This window comes from Sminthopsis crassicaudata, chromosome 1, assembly GCF_048593235.1.
Source record: "Sminthopsis crassicaudata isolate SCR6 chromosome 1, ASM4859323v1, whole genome shotgun sequence".
Classification (NCBI taxonomy): domain Eukaryota; kingdom Metazoa; phylum Chordata; class Mammalia; order Dasyuromorphia; family Dasyuridae; genus Sminthopsis; species Sminthopsis crassicaudata.
The window spans coordinates 661,623,854-661,643,342 of record NC_133617.1 but is presented as its reverse complement, the minus strand read 5'-3'; the positions used below and the strand labels follow the sequence as shown (position 1 = coordinate 661,643,342).

The 19,489-nt window shown below is 44.2% G+C and overlaps 1 protein-coding gene across 3 annotated transcripts in view; it reads left to right on the top strand.

Moving 5' to 3' along the window:
* The window catches only part of PLXNB1 (plexin B1), a 62,907-nt gene extending 43,815 nt beyond the window's left edge, over positions 1-19,092 (top strand). For all 3 annotated transcript variants that reach the window (XM_074283026.1, XM_074283025.1, XM_074283024.1), the window contains exons 21-38: positions 848-1,090; positions 1,776-1,943; positions 2,026-2,174; positions 3,084-3,184; positions 3,309-3,526; positions 4,174-4,352; positions 5,458-5,524; positions 6,329-6,475; positions 8,203-8,371; positions 8,587-8,690; positions 8,800-8,884; positions 9,070-9,242; positions 9,664-9,824; positions 10,081-10,228; positions 15,809-15,873; positions 16,112-16,187; positions 16,969-17,043; positions 18,149-19,092. In XM_074283026.1, coding sequence (XP_074139127.1) covers positions 848-1,090; positions 1,776-1,943; positions 2,026-2,174; positions 3,084-3,184; positions 3,309-3,526; positions 4,174-4,352; positions 5,458-5,524; positions 6,329-6,475; positions 8,203-8,371; positions 8,587-8,690; positions 8,800-8,884; positions 9,070-9,242; positions 9,664-9,824; positions 10,081-10,228; positions 15,809-15,873; positions 16,112-16,187; positions 16,969-17,043; positions 18,149-18,253 — 2,433 coding nt within the window. In that variant the 3' untranslated portion in view covers positions 18,254-19,092. The remainder of the gene's footprint in view (positions 1-847; positions 1,091-1,775; positions 1,944-2,025; positions 2,175-3,083; positions 3,185-3,308; positions 3,527-4,173; positions 4,353-5,457; positions 5,525-6,328; positions 6,476-8,202; positions 8,372-8,586; positions 8,691-8,799; positions 8,885-9,069; positions 9,243-9,663; positions 9,825-10,080; positions 10,229-15,808; positions 15,874-16,111; positions 16,188-16,968; positions 17,044-18,148) is intronic.
* Positions 19,093-19,489: the final 397 nt, after the last annotated feature.

The window sequence follows — 19,489 nt, the reverse complement described above, 5'->3', positions numbered from 1 at the left end:
GTAATATTCTATTACATACACGTACTTTTGTTTAGCCATATCCCAGTTGATGGTCATCTACTTTGTTTCTAATTCTTTGTTTTCATAAAAAGTGCTGATTTAAATATTTGGTGTATGTGGGGACTTTCTTCTTATCAGTGGCTTCCTAGAAGTATAAGTCCAATAATGGAAGTTGTAAGCCAAAGTGTATGGACATTTTAATCACTTTATTTGCATAATTCCAAACTGCTTTCATAGCATGATTGTACCAATTCACAGTTCTACCAGCAGTGTACCAATGTGTCTATGTTCCCACAACCCTTCCAGCACTATTACCATCTTTTGTCAACTTTGCAAATTTATATAGTGTGAGGTGAATTCTCAGGGTTGTTCTGACTTGCATTTCTCTTGTTATCAGTGATTTAGAGCATTCTTTCATATGCTTGTTGGTTTTCCTCTCCACTTCTGTTTGTCTCTCTATCCCCACTATCTATTGAGGAATTGCATCCGTGCATATTAAATGATCAAAATGAAAACTGTGTGAGGAAGGAAAGGCTTTTGACTTCTGTGTCTGTCATTTAATTAAGAAAAACTAATTTTTGCTCTCTTAGGTTCCATCTTGATTTTTCTTCTGTAGCAAGAGCTTTCTGGGGGAGGGAGGGAGATGATGGATGGGACTAAGAAAAGAGCCAAGATTTCCTTATTAGGTGAGGAACTTCTTCAGGTTAAGAGCCATATTCTCTGTATCCTATCAGCACCCAGCTTGGGCCCCCACACGCGGCAGGTAGTCAGCGTATGGGCTCAGCATGCTCACTTGAGATTGGCGCTGAGTATCTCTCCTCATCAGGCTTTTTCCCCTTCCTCTCAGTTTGAGGAGCCGTGCCATATCAACTCCTCCCACCTGCTTGTGTGCCGTACACCAGCCATCCCTGGGCTTCCGGGTGGTACATGGGTCCAGCTGGAGTTTGTCCTCGACAATCTGCTCTTTGACTTTGCTACCCTGCATCCCACGCGCTTCTCCTATGAGGCAAATCCCATCCTGAGACCCCTCAACTTGGAGGATCCCTCCTCGCCATTTCGACACAAGCCTGGGAGTGTGCTCTCTGTGGAGGTACATATCCTGTCCTTGCAACACCAAGGCTTCCATGGAGGTCATAGCAGAGATCCCGCTCCTCACTTTTCCTGCCATCTGCTGGGTCTGTGATTCTGGTCTGCTTCCCTGCCTGTTTATTGGAAGGAGTTCATTGGCCCTAGCCATGTGCGCCTCTGGTTCACTGGCTTTGCTTAGATGTGGGATGTAGATGGACAAAGCTTATCTTTGTGGGAGGGTTTTAGGAACTGAAGGATTCCAGGAATATGGCGGGTCCAGGCAAGGTCGTGAAGGTTTATGGTGTAGTAGGGTGAGAAAATCATGGGGAAAGAGGAATAAAGGAATACAAGGGAAAGCCTGAAAATGCAAGAGGACCTATTGTGAGAACTGGAAGTTTGAGATGTCAGTTGTCAGTTCCAGGAGAAGAGACTTATTTTCTTTCTAGTGCATGGAGAAGGAGTCCCATTGTTTCAATGTCTCAAGAGAAGGGTGCCTCAATCTCAGGGGCAGGGGGGGAGTCTGATGGACCCACTGTTCTTGTAGTGTAGTGAGGAGGGAATTATTTATTTGCTCTCTATCCTGGGGGGCATGATTTTGGACCAGTATCCCCGTGTTTTAGGAGGAAGTGGGTTAGAATGACTCTACATTGTTCTTACTGGGGGGAAGGGATTGGGGCATCTTGAATGACCCATTGACTCTATCCCAGGGGGAGAATCTGGATCTAGCAATCTCCAAGGACGAGGTGGTTGCTATGATTGGTGATGGTCCTTGCCTAGTGAAGACCCTAACAAGGAACCATTTGTATTGTGAACCCCCAGCAGAGCAGCCTCTTCCTAAGCACCGGGAAGGGCTCAACTCCCTCCCTGAGTTCACAGTAAGTAGGCCATGAAAAGCTTTGAGACTTGGGTGGTATAGTCAGCAGCTACCTGGACTCAGTGATTCTGTTCCTGCTACAGGTGCAGATGGGCAACCTGAACTTTACCCTTGGCCGAGTGCAATATGACATCGAAAGTCCCCTTGCCTTCCCTGTAGGAGCCCAGGTTGGACTGGGTGTGGGTGCCTCCCTCCTTGCACTTGGTGTCCTCATCATCGTCTTCATCTATAGGTGGGATACATCTTAGAAAGGGGCTAAGGGGAAGGGAAGGAGAGGGAGCTTAGGGGATCCTATGGTCCCCTTTACTCTTTAGTGACATGTTCCTCATGTTCCTTCTCTAGTGACATGTTCCTCATGTTCCTTCTCTCCCACTTTCTCTTTCTTCTTCTACCCGCTTTTATCTTCCCACATGATGTCTCTTTTCTTTCCTCTGCATGGTCTCTCTATTCTTCCCTCCTCTCTTGGTCTCTAATTTCCTCTATTGTGGTGCTAACTGTATGTTTATATTCTCTCTCTCCCCCCCTCTCTCTTCTCCTTCTCTCTCTCTCTCTCTCTCTCTCTCTCTCTCTCTCTCTCTCTCTCTCTCTCTCTCTCTCTCTCTCTCTCTCTCTCTCACACACACACACACACACACACACACACTTTCTCACAAACACACAAATTTCCCTCCCTTTCCTCTTTTTTCCCCTGTTTTATTTTTTTCCCCTGCCCTTCCTCTTTTTTCTTCCCTTCCTCTTTTCTTTTCTTTCCTTTTCCCTTCTCCTTTTCCCCTTCTTATCCTTCTTCCCCTTTCCCCTTTCTTCTTTCCCTTTTCCATTCCCTTTCTCCTTCCTCTTCCCTTTCCTTTCCTCTTTTTCTTCCTTTTCCGGCTACCCTTTCTCATTCCCTTTCCCTTCCTTTTCTCTTTCCCATTCTCTTTCCCCTTTTCCTGCTATTTCCCCTTTTCTTTCCCCTTCTATTTCCCCTTCTCCTTTCCCCCTTCTTTTTCTCCTTCCCTTTCCCTTTCCTCTTCTGATCCCTTCCCCTTCCCCTCTCCACCCTCCATTCTTTTTCTCAATTTCCTTCTTACTTTACTTCTCCCTTGTTGCCTCTCCCTCTTCTACTCTTTCTCTTTCTCCTTGCTTACATCGGTGTTCCTAGGAGGAAGAGCAAACAGGCCTTGAGAGACTATAAGAAAGTGCAAATCCAGTTGGAGAATCTGGAAACCAGTGTTCGTGATCGCTGCAAGAAAGAGTTTACAGGTGACTTTCTTACTGTATTCCAGCTCTTGAACTCTTTCTCATCTGAAACACCTGAGTCCTGGTGCTTTCATGACTCCTCCCCTGCTTCCTGCTCTCCAGAATCACATATCTGCCTTCTTTACAGACTTGATGACAGAGATGACAGATCTTACCAGTGACTTGGTGGGCAGTGGGATCCCATTTCTGGACTACAAGTCATATGCAGAGCGTGTCTTCTTCCCTGGACACCGGGAGTCGCCCCTACACAGAGACTTGGGAGTACCTGAGAGTCGAAGGCCAACGGTGGAGCAAGGCCTGGGGCAGCTATCCAATCTTCTCAATAGCAAACTCTTCCTTACCAAGGTACAATCATCTTCCTCTCTCCATGTTCCCCTTCCCAAGTCTTCCTTCAGTTTCCTTCTTCTCTTCTCTTCTCTTCTCTTCTCTTCTCTTCTCTTCTCTTCTCTTCTCTTCTCTTCTCTTCTCTTCTCTTCTCTTCTCTTCTCTTCTCTTCACTTCATTTCTTCCTCCCATTTGTTCTTTTCTCCCTTCCAGTAAATGTAAATCTTACATCTGGGCTCAAAAAATCAACTGTACAGATAGAGTAAAGAACAGAGTATGGCTAGACCACAAACAATTTATATGGACAAGAGTTTTAGTGGATTGCAAGCTCACTATGGATCAGTAGTGTGCCAAAAGAGCTAATGTAATCTTAGGCTGCCTGTGTACAAGTACAGAAGGAAGATCAGATAGCATCTAGAATATAGTTATTGCTTCCACAGTGTGACTTTCCCCATTGCAATCTTGATAAATTTGATAAAAATCAGCATAAAAAATTAAATTTTTGGGAAGTCTTGTAGAAATCACAGACAACACATGAAGGTTAGCAGACAACACAGAAAAAATGTGGCGACTGAGAAATGTATAAAATATCTGTATAGTATAGTATTGTTGGTCCTTTCCAACTCTGGATTTGTGTGATTTGATGATTCCTTTCCTTGATTCCCCAGTTCATTCACACATTGGAGAGTCAGCGTACTTTCTCACCCCGAGACCGGGCTTACGTGGCATCCTTGCTCACTGTGGCGTTGCATGGGAAACTGGAATATTTCACTGACATTCTCCGGACATTACTCAGTGACCTGGTAGCACAATATGTGGCTAAGAACCCCAAGCTGATGCTGCGAAGGTCAGTGTTTCTGATGGGGAGTGGGGACAGTAAAGAGTCTCTGTTGGGAAGGAAGCAGGGGATAGTGGGGGTGGAGGCAGGGTAAGAGATGAGGTAGGAGTTGGAGATTGGGAAGACTGATAGGTGGGCTTTGGGAGTTAAGACTGTGACAAGGCCTCTGAAAGTTGGACGTGAGTCAGTGAGATTCTCATATAGGATCATTCACTGTAGGAAGGGATTGAAAGGAGAAACAAAGAGGGCAAACTAGGAGATGCAAGAACAAAGGTTAAAAGAGGCAGTGGGTGATCCCATCTATGCTGATATCCACTGGACTTTTAAAGAGGCTTTTCTGTATCAGTGTAGTCTAGTTTTAAAAGCTGGCAGGGCTGGCAGGGTTCCTGATGGGAACTGAATCAAAAAATAGGTAACAGCTGGGCTCTTTAGCTCCCTGCTATAAGGAGTAGTAGTGTCTATACTGGGAAAACTGAGGGATTTGAGTCTGGCCATCAGGAAGTCATTGGTAACTGATGGATCAAGGTTCTACAGCAGGTAGGAAGAAGGGGCCACACAAGAATGGACAGTAGCTCTTGGAGTCCATTGAACTCTGATTTTTGAACCCAGCTTCTCATAATACTGTGTTACAAAACAATTACAGTAACCTTGAAATGTGTGAAAGGGCTATTGAACTGGTGTGTGTGTGTGTGTGTGTGTGTGTGTGTGTGTGTGTGTGTGTGTGTGATGAGGAGAATGTGAGTTGGGGGAACTGGCATACACACACACACACGTGAGATATCCAGTAGCTTTCAGAGCTCTTATAGGAAATCAAATTGATATTTAATGATGGATGTAGAATTTATTTTTTCAAATACTAAGCTCTCTTAATTTTTAAAAATTTCTGTCTGAGAAACAATCTGATTTGATAAGAATTTGCTGTAAATTTCATAAAGTGTGTGTGTGTAGTGCCTGGGTCTATGCAGGTGATTTTGAGGTTTTTGGTGCTTATTGTGTTGACCATGTTACCCAGCTGCATCCTCCCAAGCACCTGACCTGTGCCGATGATCCCTTCCTTACCCCAAAGCCTACATCCTACTAACTTCAAGTTTCTTTTTTTCTTGCTCTTATCCAGGACAGAAACTGTGGTAGAAAAGTTGCTCACCAATTGGATGTCCATTTGCCTCTACACCTTTGTACGGGTGAGAAGCCTTTGTTTCTTGGCCTGGACCATTCAGTTAAATTCAATAAATTAAGTATGTCTTATGTGTAAGACTCAGTGCCTTCAAATTAATCTTATGATCTGAGGGTCTGTGACTAACCCTGTGATTATTGAAGAGCTGCTGCTGAGGTGATGTATTAAGGGGCTTTTCCCCTATCCTATTCCCTGAGGATTGAGTTAGAGAATCAGGTAAAATGATGCACATATTGGCTTTGGTTTTTAAAGTGAGCTTGGTGTCTTGCCCAGAAGGGATTAAAAAATAATAAATTGTAAAGGTCATCTTGATCTTTGTGATTACAGACATGTGGTTCCCCATATCTCCCTGATCTTGACCAGAATCCCAGGTCCCCTGGTTCCTTTTTCCTTCTTTCCTGGTCAGTTGAGGGTGATAATTGATTAGAAGAGAGTGCTGAATTTGGAGAGAAAGAATCAGGGTTCAAAATCTTGCTTTCAAGTTCATCTTTGGGCCTCAGTTTTTATAAAGTAAAACAGTTCAGATTAGATGGTTTCTAACATCCCTTTCAGCTTTAAGCCTAAGATTTTGTGATATTGTAAGCCCATTTCACATAAGATGGGTTAATGATGAAAAATGCAGAAAAAGGGTTATTGTACTTTAAATTAAGTATGGAAGCTGGATTTTTCTGTCTCCAGCCAGGTGCTCATTAATCCTTGTGAAAGATGGCTAGTGCTTCTGTGTGACTATTCCATCTGCCATTGCAGTGAAGTGCCCCCTGCCCTCTGCATCTCCACTCAGCTTCTGTGATATTCTAATCTCTTCCCATAGGACTCGGTGGGCGAACCCCTCTACATGCTCTTCCGAGGCATCAAGCACCAAGTGGACAAGGGGCCTGTGGACAGTGTGACTGGGAAGGCCAAGTACACGTTGAATGATAACCGACTGCTTCGAGAGGACTTGGAATACCGTCCTCTGGTAAGGGAATGACCTGCCTGGTAGAGATTTTGCTTGTTATTATTTCTGCTTTTATAAGATAATTAGGATTTTGTGAAGCTACGATCACAGGATTCTGGAAGACTTCTTTCTTCTGTGAGGGGCACTTGAGTGAGTCTTCAGAGAAAAACTGGTGAAATGGTCAGAGCTGGAACCTTGAACTAAGAAAGACCTTACTAGTCATTGAGTTCAGAATGGTAATCATTCCTGCTTGGCCTGTGAGTTGAGAGCTAAGGAGGAAAAGGGAGAAAGGAAAGGGAATGGTGTAATATTTCTATAATATCTACTAATACTCTAGATGCTTTACAGATCTCATTTGATTCTTACTCTGAGAAATAGGTGTTGTTATTATCCCCATTTTACAGTAGGAGGAACTGAGTCAGAGGTTTAAATGACTTGTCTGGGTCATAAAAGTAGTAAATGTCTGAGGTAGACTTTGTGCTCTGGTCTTTCTGATTGAGGCCTCTTGTGCTATTCACTGTGTTACCCAGTTGTCCTTCAGGAAAGAAATTTGGTGAGTGTGCCAAAAAGAAAGGAGATGAGATAAGGGGTCTGTTTCTGGCCAGTGAAGTGAGCTTATATACCAAGAAGAAAGAGAGAAAAGAAGGAAGAAAGGAAGGAAGGGAGAGAAAAAGAAAGGAAGAAAAGAGAAGATAGGAAGTTAGGAAAAAGAAGAAAAGAGAGGAAGGCAGGGAAAAAGTAAAGAAGGAAATAAAGGAAGTTAGAAAAAAGAAGGAAGGGAAGGAAGGAAGGTAAGAAAAAAGCAAAGGAAGGGAGGAAAGAAGAATGGGAGATAAAAAGGAAGGAATTTAGGAAAAGGAAGAAAGGGAAGGAAGGAAGGGACAGAGGGAGGGACAAAGGAAGGGAAGAAGGAAGGAAGTTAGGAAAAAGAAGGAAAGAAAGGAAGGAAGGTAAGAAAGTAAAGGAAAGAAGGAAAAAAGTGAATAAAAGAAAGGAAGGAAGGAAGGAAGAAAGAAAAGAAAGGAAAAAAGGGAGGGAATACTTACTTAGTACTTTTTATAGGGGAAAGTGAGAACCCTGAGAGTCAGAGCAGCAGCAAATTAAAGGTTTTGCCTAAACTAGCCTTGAGCAAAAGGAACATAAAGTTGGGGGAGGAGCCTGGAAGCATGTGGGAGGGACTGAGCATCCCTCAGCCTGGGTAGTAGTGCTAGCCCCTCCAGCAAGAAGTCTGGATCTTTAATTTAATCTCTATTTTCTATCCCATCTCATCCCATCCCATCCTATGGCCATCCCATGAACTTACATAACAAACTAAATTTTGGCTAGATGCTTGAGTTGGAGTCCTGGGAACCTAGATTTTGAACTGGAAGAGGACCTTCCAGATCTGCTCCAAAGTCATTTAGATAGTGAACATCAAAGCCAGGTCTTCTGATCCTGATCTAGCACCACACTCTGGAAGCTTCTGCTTTTCTGGATGTTCAGGTGTTTCCTTTCTTTTCTGGAAATCTTCCGGCCTTTTCTTATTTAAACTTAAGAAACAAGGGAGCTGGTTCTGAGGTGGCAAAAAGACCTCTCTCTTGTTGAGGAGAGCCAGTGGTCCTGGTGGAACCTTTGCTAGTGATGCAATTAGCTGGTCGGGTTAATCCCTTCACAGATTGACTCCTGTTTCCTCTCACCACTTCCTGTTAGCCCCCTGGAGTCTCTGTAGGAGGGCTGCTCATGATTACTCCTTTGTATATCCTTCACAGACATTAAATGCAGTGACAGTGCCAGGGGTCGGGTTGGCAGAAGCTCCAGGAGTACCTGTGAAGGTCCTAGATTGTGACACCATTTCTCAGGCCAAGGAGAAGATTCTGGACCAGCTCTACAAGGGGGTGCCCCTTGCCCAGCGGCCAGACCCCAGTGCCCTAGATGTTGGTGAGGTGGCTGGAGGGGTGGATACAGGGAAAGGGAGGGATGTATTGGATTATATTGCTTCCTTGCTGCAAGGACCAGGGCTCCTCCAAAGTTGCCCTCATCCCTAGATGATGAGTTTGAGGCTCAAGCTGAGTCTTTTTCCTTGGACAGCAGCTGGGAAGTCTGTCTGATGACAGGGGGAGACTGAAGCTTGTCCCTTCCTTCTCCCCTTGTAGAATGGCGGTCAGGGGTGGCTGGTCACCTCATCCTGTCTGATGAGGATGTCACCTCTGTGGTCCAAGGTGCATGGAGGCGCCTCAACACGTTACAGCACTATAAGGTAGGAGGGGACGGGGGATAGAGAAGGGTTCCTTGGGAATAAGGGCTGGGGAGGTGGGGTGCTAGGGTTTTGGGAGGGATAGGCCAGGAATCTCTGGTCTTGTTAACAGGTACCCGATGGAGCAACTGTGGCCCTGGTTCCCCGCTTCAGCAAGCATATTCCCCGGGAGAACCAGGATTATGTCCCTGGAGAGAGTGAGTATCTTCTCTTTACATTAGATAGCAAGGGCATCTTCCCCAATCCTTCTTTATCCCAGGGAGGTCTCCGACTATAATTACAGGCAGTTGTTACCTCTGCCGTGGAGGTTACTTTGCCATGGAGGTTGGGAGGATCTCTTGTCAGGACATAGGCTGATTCAGATATGGGGTTCCTGATGCAGAAACTCCAATGTTGGAAGACATGGATGAGGGGGGCATCCGTCCCTGGCACCTAGTGAAGCCGAGCGAGGAGCCAGAACCACCCAGGCAAAGGAGGGGAAGCCTTCGGGGTGGAGATCGGGAAAGAGCCAAAGCTATCCCTGAAATTTACTTGACCCGCCTGTTGTCCATGAAGGTAATTATTTCTTGGGGTGCCATTTGGAGATGGGTGGTTTGGGCAAGCCTCGGGCTCGGTTGGTAACAGATACACTCAGGGTCAACCAGGACAAGGGCAACCTCAAGCTGCATTAATAGAACCCAGTGCTTAACCAGCTCCCCTTCTGGTGCCTTGTAATGGACTGAAGGCATCCCGTGTTCTTATAGGCCATGACAGTCAAGTCTAGGCTTTGAAAAGCCTTTGAGTGTGATCTTTCTTGTCTAGAAAGCAGATTTTCATTTGATACAAAGGAAAACTTCCTACTAATTACTGCTGTCTGGAAAGTGGATTGGGCCCAGATTGGGTAGAGTTGCTGCCTTTGGCCGCAGGATGGGTACCTGCTGAGGTCTCCGTCTCACTCTAGTCTTTGTGCTTTTCTTCTCCTACGATCCCTTCACAGGGCACCCTGCAGACATTCGTGGATGACTTGTTCCAGGTGATCCTTAGTACCAGCCGCCCCGTGCCCCTGGCCATCAAGTATTTCTTTGACTTGCTGGATGATCAGGCACAGCAGCATGGTATCTCAGACCAGGACACTATCCACATCTGGAAGACCAACAGGTCAGGGTGCCAGTTGGATAAAGGGGTAATGGCCAGAACTGTTGTCCGGCCTGCCCTGTCTACACTCTGTCCCTGAGATCATGGTGGGCTATGTGGTGTATAAACACCTCTCCATGCCATTCCTTACAGTGGGAAGAAGTTCTGACTAGAGGCTTTGGGCTGGGTGGGGAGGGAGAGGCCATGGAGGCCTTGGGGAGGCCCGAGCCACCTAGAACTTGCCATTCTCACGTCCTGCCATGGCCTGCCCTGTCCACAGTCTGCCCCTGAGGTTCTGGATCAACATCATCAAGAACCCTCAGTTTGTTTTTGATGTCCAGACATCAGACAACATGGATGCTGTGCTCCTCGTCATCGCCCAAACCTTCATGGATGCGTGCACTCTTGCGGACCACAAGTTGGGCCGGGTGAGCCAAGGGCTGAGGGAGACCAAAGTATGGGGGTCACAGGTGTGGGACAGGGGTAGAAGTCAAGCAGGCTGCTGTGGCCTGGGGGAGAGGAGGAGAGAATCTTGGGGAGGAGTAAGCGGATGGGATAAGGAGAGGGATCAGAGGAAGAGTTGTCTTAAAGAATGGGGAGGTAGCATGGATTTGGGGGGGTGATGACACTTAGGAAGAAGGTAGCATAGCATATAGATAAAGAGTAAGGAAGACTGGGCTTCAAATCCTGCCTGATATGTATTAGCTCTGCGACTGTGGGCAAATCACTTGATCTTACATTGTCTCAAGAAACTTGTCGGGCTATGTTACTGAACAGTATAGGGAATTTTCATATGGGTTCTCTCTACTGATAAAATCACAGGCCCCAATGGGTACCCTCCCTTCCTTTGGAAAAAAAAAAAGGACTCTGGGAACAAATGAAGTATGGGGCATGAATGGGGGGGGGGAAATGAGAGTTTATCATGGGGGTAGAAATATATTGATCATTTTTTCAAGTTAAAATTGAGATCATATGATTTAGAGTCTTAGAAATGAGACATTAAGGATCATCCATTTCGGTCAATGTAGATGGACTAATTCATTGGGCTGCCCATTCAATGATGGGTCATAATCAGGATGGATATATTCCAAATACATATTACCATATTTGAAAATAGAGTCTGAAGTAGAAAGTCATCTGTGGAGATGCTTGCTTCTCATAATTATGTCTCAGATAACCATACCATGAGCCTACGCATGTTTCATAAAAATGTGACAGTACATATGTGCTGATTCTGGTCCCCTTTCTTTTGGTGTGATACTACGGTTTGTAGTTTTTTCTCATTCTTCTGAATTCTTTATCACTTTGAGAAATCTCGAAAATTGATATTATTGTGATAAATTCAGCACACATCTTTCCATGTCTTTGTTTAGGGCCAGCTGCTCTTTCTGATTTCATATTTTTAAGCGATATTTCTTCCTCTTCATTATAGTACATCAGGTACTGGATTCAAATGTGGTGGTTCCATTATCAATGATGAGAAAAGATTCCAGAGAAATGTGGACAAATTTGTCCAGTACATGACTATTTATTGTCCTTCTGGTTTCATCTATAATCACCTCACAGGATGATTTCATTGAATTAATTCTCACACCAATTGCAGATTCCTTTCATTGCTTTTCATGGCTTTGTGGGCCAATATTGCTTGTGATCTGTCATCCTTTTCCATGGTGTGTTACAATAGGGCTTGCTTTCTAAACTAGAACTGTTTCTGGTGTTGTGCATCAGCTTGGCATTGTGATCAAGTGTATTCTCTTGAATAAGGTAATCTCTGGGCCTTTTGGCCGCCTCATTGTTACTCTTCTACATTCATTGAGCCTTTCTAAGAAATTGTGCTTATAAAAGTTAAAGTCTTTTGCCCATTTCTGTTCTTGAGAACCAACAGGTGGAGTTTCAGCTGTTGTAAATGCACGCAGTATTTTCTCATTTTTATCCTTTCTTTTAATCTAGGATGATTTTTGACCTTTGTTCTAATTTATTAATGATCTGACTTTGTTCATCGAACTGATTCAGCTTTGATTTCCAGCCTATTGTTTCCCCTGTCAAGATACAAATTTGATAACGTAGGTAAAGGTTTTTGCAAACTCCTAAGTGCTATGTAAATGTTAGCTCTTGTTATAGAGAAAATTGAATGTTTTGTGATATTGTTCAGGGATTGTTCAGACTTTTCTGACTCATTTCTTAAATAAAGTGTTTGTGATATGTAGGCTTGAGGCTTCTGAGTAATCTATAAGCTTTTTTTTATTTCTTCATCCCAAACCATATTTTCCAATATTTTTTCTGTCTTCCCTCTGTGTGCCTTCACACTGAAGTTACCAAATAGCAGGGCATATGTTAATTTAATTCAGACGATCTTATAAAGTTCTTGGAATTTCTCTGGTTGTTTATCTTTTATAACCAATGTTGTTATGCAATCTGTAATTATCTTCAGGTGGCCTTTTTGCTGATGCTTTTCATGAGCATTTCAAGGTGAGATGAGAAAGAATTTCACGAAATGATATTTGGCTATATATATATCATATGTAATGAAACCAATCTCACTAATTCCTTTAGTTGTTTCTTTAAGGAGAAACCAAGAGCCATCCTTTCATTGACAGCAGTTCTTTCTCTTAGTTTTGTTTCTAGGGAGAATGTCAATATGGATGTGGTTTAGTTCTTACATCAGTGTATCCAACTCATTGGTCTTTGGACAAGAATCTCACATTTAGAGTACTGACAGTGTCTAGGGACAAATATTTTGTAATGTTTGTTTAGAGTCTTAAAAAAATAACCTGATTCTTAGTCCCTTTTCTTCCCCCTTTCACCATTCTGCCATTGTCTGTGGGAATCTGAAATTTCATGGGTCACCATGGCCTAAAAAATCATCACTTAGTGGCCAATCTGCTGGTAGTGAGTCTTTATGCACTTAACCTAGATTGATCTTTGGGCAGCAGCCACAGTATCCTACTGGAAGTGGTCCCAGCTTGGGTAATGCTTGCTGGAGCATGTCTTCTACTGGCATGCTCTCAATAACCTAAGCTCATCTTAATAATACAATGAAATATGGAGTAGGACTTTTGCAGAGGACACAGGAAACAAATGAAGAACAATTTTAAGGCAGTGAAATAGAAAGTTCCATTGCATGATGTAGAATGCCTGTGAAAATGCAGAGGAAAGGAAGACCTCCTGAGGGTTTGGAGTCACATCTAGGAGGAAGAGATGGTTATGGCTTTTTGGAGATGGGAGTAGGTAAGCAAAGGTACTATTGTGGGAAAGAGTAGATTGTGCAGAGTTAAATAAGGAGATTGAATTGGCCAAAGTGAAGGACTGAAATGGAGAGAAATCAAAGATGTCCCTTCTTCCCTCCCTCCTTTCCTTCCTTCCTTCCTTCCTTCCTTCCTTCCTTCCTTCCTTCCTTCCTTCCTTCCTTCCTTCCTTCCTTCCTTCCTTCCTTCCTTCCTTCCTTCCTTCCTCTCTCAGCCTCTCTCTTTGTCTCTTTCCTCCCTCTCCCCTTCCACTCCTTCCCACCTTAAATGAAAAATGGAGAAATAAAAAGAAAACTAATAATAAATATTCATATCCCAGAAAAATAAATTCCTGCTTTCACCATCTCCAACAATGTATATCTCATTTTGCTGATGAGACCATAAGTTTGTGGTGAAGAAAGACTTGAAGCCAAAGAAAGATTTCAAAGATAGGAGATAGAAGGAAAATGCATTCTAGGCATGGTACTTAAAGTGGAAATGGAATAAGGAAGGACAAGATCAAATAGCCATTGGTGTGAAATAGCCATTGATAAGAAAAGAAAACCCTCATATAAATATCAAAATATTTATGGCTGTACTTTTGTGAAAAGAAAGAATAAGGGCAGGGAGTAGATGTCCATAGATTGGGGGATGACTAAACATATAGTGTAAAAATTTAACAATATTAATGTGCTATAAATAATAACAAATGTGATGAATATAAAGAAGCATAGAAAGACCTGCATGAACCAATACAGAATGAAGGAAACAGAACCAAGAAATCAATATACACAATGACTACAACGATGTGAATTTTACAGATAGGGGAACTGAGGCTCAGAAAAGTTGTGACTTGTCTGTGGTGACACAGCTAACAGATGTTAGCATCGAGATCACACTGTCCTAACCTTCAAACACAATGCTATTAAATGCAACATGATGTCATTCTACCTCTAAGAATAGTGAAGAATAGAGGGTGACTTCCTTAAAGGAATGAAGTAGCATGATAACAGAAGACATGAAAGCTGAGAGTTCAGGAAATTAGGCCAGGATGTTAGAGAGGTCACCAAGGTAAATACCAAAAATCACAAATGATAATCAAAAATAGAACATAGAAACTCTTTATAGTCTCCAACATGTATTTATGAGACAACAACAACAAATAGGATGTCTGGCCCAGTTTCATCATACTTCCTCTCCCTGTTTGGCTTCCAGAATATTTTACTCTCCTGGCAGTTTTCCTGAATTTCTGGGAGTTCTTTCCCCATTTCCTTTACTGTCTCCCCATCTTCCTCTACTCTTTTAACCCTGGGAATTCCCCATGGCTGATTCTTGGCTCTTAGCTCTCTCATTGATTCATCCCTCAAGGAGCAGTCCCAGTCAGAGTTGGAACTCTGGGAATTCCCCAAGGCTTATTTCTTGGACTTTACCTTTTCTCTATTTTAATTTATCCTCAGAGAGCTCAGCCACAGAGTTGGAATTACCACATAGAGACTGGCTCCCAAACCTTTTTGACCTCACATATGCTAAAGATACCTCATAAGATGAAAAGATGAAAACATCAGAAATTTACAGTAGGAAAAGGTCTTTGGCAATATCACTACTAGGTCTTTGTCCCAAAAGAGATCAAGGAAAGAAGATCTTATAGGTACAAAAATGTTACAGCAATTCTTTTAGTGATGGCAAAGAATTGGAAACTGAGGGGACAGCCATCAATTGGGGAATGGTTGGACAGATTATAATACATGAATGTGATAACACCCTTCTGCTGTAAGAAATTGTGAAATGGACAATTTCAAAAGAAACTAGAAAGATCTTGATGAATCAATGCAGAATGAAGAGAGCAGAACCAGGAGAATAATTTATACAAGGGCAATAACATTATTAAAAAAAACTTTGAAAGTCTTTAGAATATTTCTCAGAGCAATGAAAAACCATGATTCCAGAGGGATAAAAATGAAGCATGTTATCAGTCTCTTTACAGAGAGGTACTCAGATTAAGTAGCTTCTCCATAGTCATAGTGAGGAAGAATTCTAGTCCATTTTTCTGCTAACTCCAATTCCAGAGCTTTTCTCCTCTTACCAGGCTGCCTTTCATGATCATAGAGCAGACATTGACCAAATTTATGAATGAATGGACAAACATGTCAGAAACTCAAGGGAAGTTACCTTGAAACTCTGTGAAAAAGATAAGGGTACATTAAAAAGCAAGGGCTGGTTCCTGGAGGCTGAAGGGATTGAATAGGCTGAAGTCAGTGTCCCAATTTAAACAGGAAGAGAGGTCATTAATAATTGGGTTTAATTTGTTCAGCCTGTGTGTTGGCTCCTGTTGCCCTTGAATGTTTTATCCAAAGACTTAGGTATTACGAAATCATCAAACACAGGGCAAAGTTGGTACCATGTTTGACTTGATTTGCTTCTGTCTCATTTGCCTGTTTGGCTGTGCTCACCTTTCTCTCAGATGAAATTATTAAAGAGGAGAGAATATCAGACTAGAGAATCTTAATTACCAAACTCCTATTCCAAGATCATAGTCTGAACTAGCTATGTTTCTGATGTCCAAATGCAGTGGGGTTGAATTGGAGGCTTTGAAGAGACTGTTAGATGTGTTTAGAAGACCATCAGTAGTCTCAGGTAAAGCAATGAGTGAAAAAATGGTCAGGACAAAAGTCAGATTGCAGGAGGATAAGGAGAGAATAGATTCTGGACATGACCCATTCCATTGGAATTTAGCATTGAAGAGAAGAATAACTCATTCTTATTTTTCTTCCTCCTAATGTCCAGGACTCACCCATCAACAAGCTGCTCTATGCCCGAGACATCCCACGTTACAAGCAGATGGTGGAGAGGTACCACTATGGGGACTGGGGGTTAGAGGAACGGGAGTGACCTTACCAGTTGGGGAGTGGAGATGGGGAAGAAAGCTGGGGATGAAATGGAAAAACATTCTGGAGGAGTCTCCAGAGGAGCAATCTCTGGAAGAACTTGAGCAGAAGCTGGGAGTGTAAGGTTGGAGAATGGAACAGAGGGGAAGTATAGGGGTGACCAGCTCACTAAATCACCTCTGTGGCTGTGGTCTTTGGGCAGGTATTATGCAGACATTAGGCAGACTATCTCGGCCAGTGACCAGGAGATGAATTCAGCCCTAGCTGAGCTGTCCAGGGTAAGGAAAATGTTTGATTCTTGTGGGTGGGGTGGGGTGAGCTTTGTTCAAACCTGTCCGGGTGATCAGACTTGTAGCACCTGGCCAGTATAGACCTCCAGGCACATCTCCAAGGGACACTTCCTTCTTTTTTATGGACTCTGGGAATTGGTCCACCTGCTCCATTCTATTACCAGTTGTTTCTTTTTAGGGTTTCCTTCCTTCACGGTCTACGTGAAATGGAATATAGTCTCCCGGTGTCTCCATTTCCTCTTGTTTCTGAACAACCGCAGCTCTTTACTGAGTTTGCAGAAATTTTTGCTGCTTGTTAGCACGCATCTCAAAAACTTACATATGAAAAAAACTACAAAACAAAAATCTCTGAAGTTTTCCTTTCCACTCATGACATATAAGGGAAGCTTTTCTTGAGTGTTGCTGGGGTATCCATTGAATTTTAGAGGCAAAAAGCACCATAGAACTAAACCTTTTTCCTTTCCTGCCTTTAACAGTTTATAAACAATGACCACATCTTCATCTTTAAGATAGATTGACTATACCCCTCTTTCACAAATGAGGAAACTGAGCCTCGGTGAGATTGTGGCTTGCCCACTAATTACTAAGCCACATGTTTTGGACTCCTGAATTCATTGCTTTTTTCAGGTTTTTTTCCCTTCTGCATTCCCATTGGGTATTCCAAGCTATCTCATGTCAGAAACTCTGGGACAGTTTTCTTTCTCCCTAGAATTGCTTCCTATTCTAGTACTATTCTTATGTAACCTGGGGTTCTGATTTTCCCTCTTAGAATTATTCTGGGGACCTCAGTGCCCTGGTAGCACTACATGAACTCTACAAGTATATCAACAAGTACTATGATCAGGTGAGTGTGTCATCCTCAAAATGCAGGGATTCTGTCTGTGGGAGTCCTGGCAAAGCGCTGAGGGCAGGGCTAGGAGGGGACAGAGAGCTGAGGTTTTTGGTGCCCTGGATCTCATGTGACTTAGGCAGGATCTCTTCTACAGTATGTGCAGGAGAAGGGGCAGCCTTTCCTATTTCTTTTGCATGGAAGCCCCCACTGATTAGCATTCTCTTCTTCCACTACCCTAGTGCCTCTCCAAGTAGAGGAGTGAATGAGACCATTGCTTCCCAGAGACCTGGCAAGAATGGTGAGGGTTGGGTTGGTGTGCTGATTCCACCCCCTACCTCTTTTTACCATCTGGAAACTTCCTCTTAGAAGGCTTGCTCCCTTATTCTCAGCTCCTGTTCTATAATCCTCCCCCCACTCCCACTGGACTTGAACATAATGTTCCTCTGGGAGTCGGACCCTTAGTTAGTCCCCCTTGTGGTCTAGAAAGTCCTTTGCTGGGGATTTTTCTCCCAAGGGCCCTTACTCCAGTGTCACCCCCCCCCCACCTTAACTTCAGGAAAGCCCAGTTCTTTTGTGAATCTTTACTTTGTGTGTATTTACTAAACCTTAGGCCAGATAGAGGACAGATGCCTTCTCTCACTATAGAGGTTTGGGAGAGTCTCCTTGCCTGCTTAGATGTCACTGCAAATACATTGTTTTCTCTGATGAAGTCCCCTTTTGGAGGATAACTGTTTGTGGCCCTCCCTCCTATGGGCAGGGTTGGGGAAAGGATCCCCGAGTAGGAGATGGGGGGATGCTAGAGAACATTAGAGCAGCATTAGAGAGGGTTTCTTGCAAAACCCTGATGGGGATAATAGTGGTAGTGATAGATCTTTCTTGAAGCAGTTTTATTCCCCAGAGCCTGGGGTCTGTATTTCTGCTTGAGGGCTCTGGGCTGGCTCCTTTGAGGCCCTAGAGTTTGTGTTGACTGGGACCTCCGGGGCAGTCCTCCTCTCCACTGTCTCTCTCCCAAACACCTCAAGGGAAGCCTTCTTTGAGGGCTAAAGGCTTTTCTAGTGATAGGTCTCCCATGTTCTTCCTGCAGCTGCCTGTCAAAGACTTAATCTTTGTCTTTCAGATCATCACTGCCCTAGAGGAAGATGGCACTGCCCAGAAGATGCAGCTGGGTTACCGGCTCCAACAGATTGCTGCTGCTGTAGAGAACAAAGTCACTGACTTGTGACCTCCCCTCACCAAGCTGGTCTGGACAGGCCCTCTCCCTCGCCCCCCATGGCCTGGATACACACCCTGCTATGGCCTCAAAAGCCTGGGAAGTGGGCCCTCCCACCTCCCCTCACCAGGGTGGTCTCATACAGGATGAGGGCCCCGGTGCTGGAAGAAATGCTTTTTTGTGATTGATTTTCCAAGCAGAGTTTAGTGGGAGTAGCAGGCTCTGGGCTTCCAGGAGCTCTGGCCACAGGCCCCTCAAGCACAATGGAAGTGGCCTCAAGCCACATGTGGAGAGCCCTCTCCACGAGCTCCCCAGCCCTCTAGGATTTGCCTTCTCTATGCGGGACTGAGCTGGCCCTCTTAGCTGTTCCTGCTTGGACTGTGGACACAGAATAAGGGTTCCGTTTTCCCTTTGGGGATAGGCGGCGAGAACAAAGGATGCAGCTCAGATAGGATGCTCTGTTGTTGCATCCCGTCATTCTGCTCTTCAAGGCTAAAGTCAAGGGAGCAGGGATGTGGTCCCATTCTCCTTCTCCAGCGTCCCCCCTCAGCCCTGCTGCATCGTGGGTACCCATCCTTTGTGACTCTGAACCCCCTCCCAGGATCGCCACAGACCCATCCCCAGTCAGGTCTGGTTGCTTCAGACAGCAATCCTGGGGGTGGAGAATGGGGGGGAGGTGCCCATCCTGCCCACTTTCATAACCCCTTCTCCAGTGCTAAAAACCTGCCTCGGTGGGGAAGAAAAATTGGTATCAAGTCTTGATGAGGCTCTGACTTTGTGACCTAGTGATGTAACTGTAGTGGTGGCCCTGACTGACACCTGGTGATCATTAAAGGATAACACTTACCTCACGGAGTGGGACTCTGCTTTTCGGACATTGTCTCTGCTGGGAGCAGCAGACCTCTGGACACTTTCTTTAGTGGGTGGTACAGAGAAATAGACAGTCACATCCATCCCTAGGAAGGGCCTGCCTCCCTGTCCTGCGTAGGGATCTACAGTGACCCCTGGAACCCTTCAGGGTGACTTTTCCCAGAGTCCCATCACTGTTTCCTGCTCCTCTGGTAGAAAGGAGACCAGGAGGGGTTAGGATATTGGTGTGAAGAAGGAGCAAGTCTGGACTCTAAGGGTTAGTGGATTACTGCAAACAAAGGAAAGGAACATGTAATGTAGGGATTAGCAAAGGGCTAAATCCAGCAGGTTCAAAGATTTTTTCTCCCTTTGAAAAAGTATTCATATCCAGGACGCACT